Raw genomic sequence first — 1,554 nt, 5'->3', positions numbered from 1 at the left:
GCGCGCGGCTGCGCATACCCTGGATGTTCTCGGAAAGCCAGTGCGCCTCAACTGTGAAACGCTGCTCATGACTTGAATCCTCTCATGTAGCCACACGTGGCAATGACAAAATGTTGCGTGCTGGATATAATATATATAAAATTATATATTTGCCTTCTAAAGTGTGCATTTTTACTTTCATATGGCTAAATGAATACTAGTCGACAGGCGTCAGAGCTCTGTCCCACCTGCCACGATACCCGTGGCCAGGAAGCGGTGAAGTAATGGCAAATTTTGAGCTGTCTCCCACAACTGAAAATGAAAACGCCTGGATCCTTCCGCTAGAGGAACAAATTTAAGAGCAAATGTTTTAAAGCTTTTCTTTTGCCCGGAAAAGAACATCTATGACTACAATCTAGATAAAACTTTTTAATGATTTACAGCAGAGCACGAGGAGAATGAGGAGGACTCCGTGAAGTCAGTTACCCTCCGAGCTGGTGTTCAGGTTAGTGATGCTCACCTAAAAGCAGCAACTTGAGCTCCATGCGAGAGTCCTCCTTGTCCCTCCGCAGCTGCTTCTCAATCTCCTCGTTGATCCTCTGGTTCTCTCTCTCCTCCGCTGAAAGACAGCATCCAGCCATCGCTGAAAGTCACCAGGTTGCTCTCCAACGACCACTCGGCTGTAAAAATGTCGCAGGCTTTGATTAAAGACAGAAAAAAAAAGAAAAAGGAAACTCAGACGTGTTAAAAAAAATACTCCTTTGCCCCCTCTTGCACTTCACAACTTCAGACGCAAAAAGGCACAGAGCATCTTCAAAACTGCGCCTTTGACTTCCACAGAAACAGAAAAGTTTGCTGCTAAAATATAAAGTGCTAGATTTCAGGGGTAAGTCCAAAACCCTCTCTCTGTTTTACTTAAGCATCGAGGTGTACAACAAGGTGCACCACGAGCTGTTCCTATTGGACAAAGTGCTGCAGTTATACTCTACCTGGACGACACTTCAGCTTTATCCTGACGAATCGGGAGGGCGTGGCACCGGCTACAAATAGAAAAGGATAAAATGGGAAGTTCGCTGCCACAACCTGTGGAAACGGTGAGCGAGGAGGAATTCACCTGTAGATGAGTTTTAATCGGACATGGAGTGCCATGGCTCATTCTTGGAAGTGCTCCACGCTGTGCTCGCTTTCCTTGGAAGTTTCTATAATATCACACTCGTAATTCACGAGTCTTGATGACATTAAATCATGGTTCGCGTTAATTTTTTTTGCATATAAATGATCAAGAAAGATCATACTATTCAGCCCCTGTTCTTCCCTAAACGTTGACCTTGGCCCACCCGAAAAGTTCAGAACCTCGTTTGCCAAAGATTTAGGAATGTTTCTCACAGGGGCGATTATAGCCCAAAATGTCTGTCTGTCTGTGCGATTTTAGCACCCCCAAAATGAATCAAAGCACCCCCAAAGATTTCTTACTTTCATGACAATATTTGCTGTTTGTGTGACACACTAATATAAAAAGCATACAGTACTTGGTTGAGACGTAACATTTTAACAACAAAAGTATAGATACCCCCC

General features: G+C 44.1%; 1 protein-coding gene across 1 annotated transcript in view; it reads right to left on the bottom strand.

Annotated features, from left to right (window-relative positions):
* gna14a (guanine nucleotide binding protein (G protein), alpha 14a) overlaps window positions 1-948 on the bottom strand; it is a 9,231-nt gene extending 8,283 nt beyond the window's left edge. The window contains exon 1 of the mRNA XM_013913937.1: window positions 500-948. Within this exon, the coding sequence (XP_013769391.1) occupies window positions 500-620 (121 nt within the window). The 5' untranslated portion in view covers window positions 621-948. The remainder of the gene's footprint in view (window positions 1-499) is intronic.
* Window positions 949-1,554: the final 606 nt, after the last annotated feature.

This window comes from Pundamilia nyererei, unplaced genomic scaffold (genome assembly GCF_000239375.1).
Source record: "Pundamilia nyererei isolate P.nyererei 1_Seehausen unplaced genomic scaffold, PunNye1.0 scaffold00006, whole genome shotgun sequence".
NCBI classification, from domain to species: Eukaryota; Metazoa; Chordata; class Actinopteri; order Cichliformes; family Cichlidae; genus Pundamilia; species Pundamilia nyererei.
The sequence above is the reverse complement of the archived record's forward strand: the minus strand, read 5'-3'. Positions and strand labels throughout refer to the sequence as shown.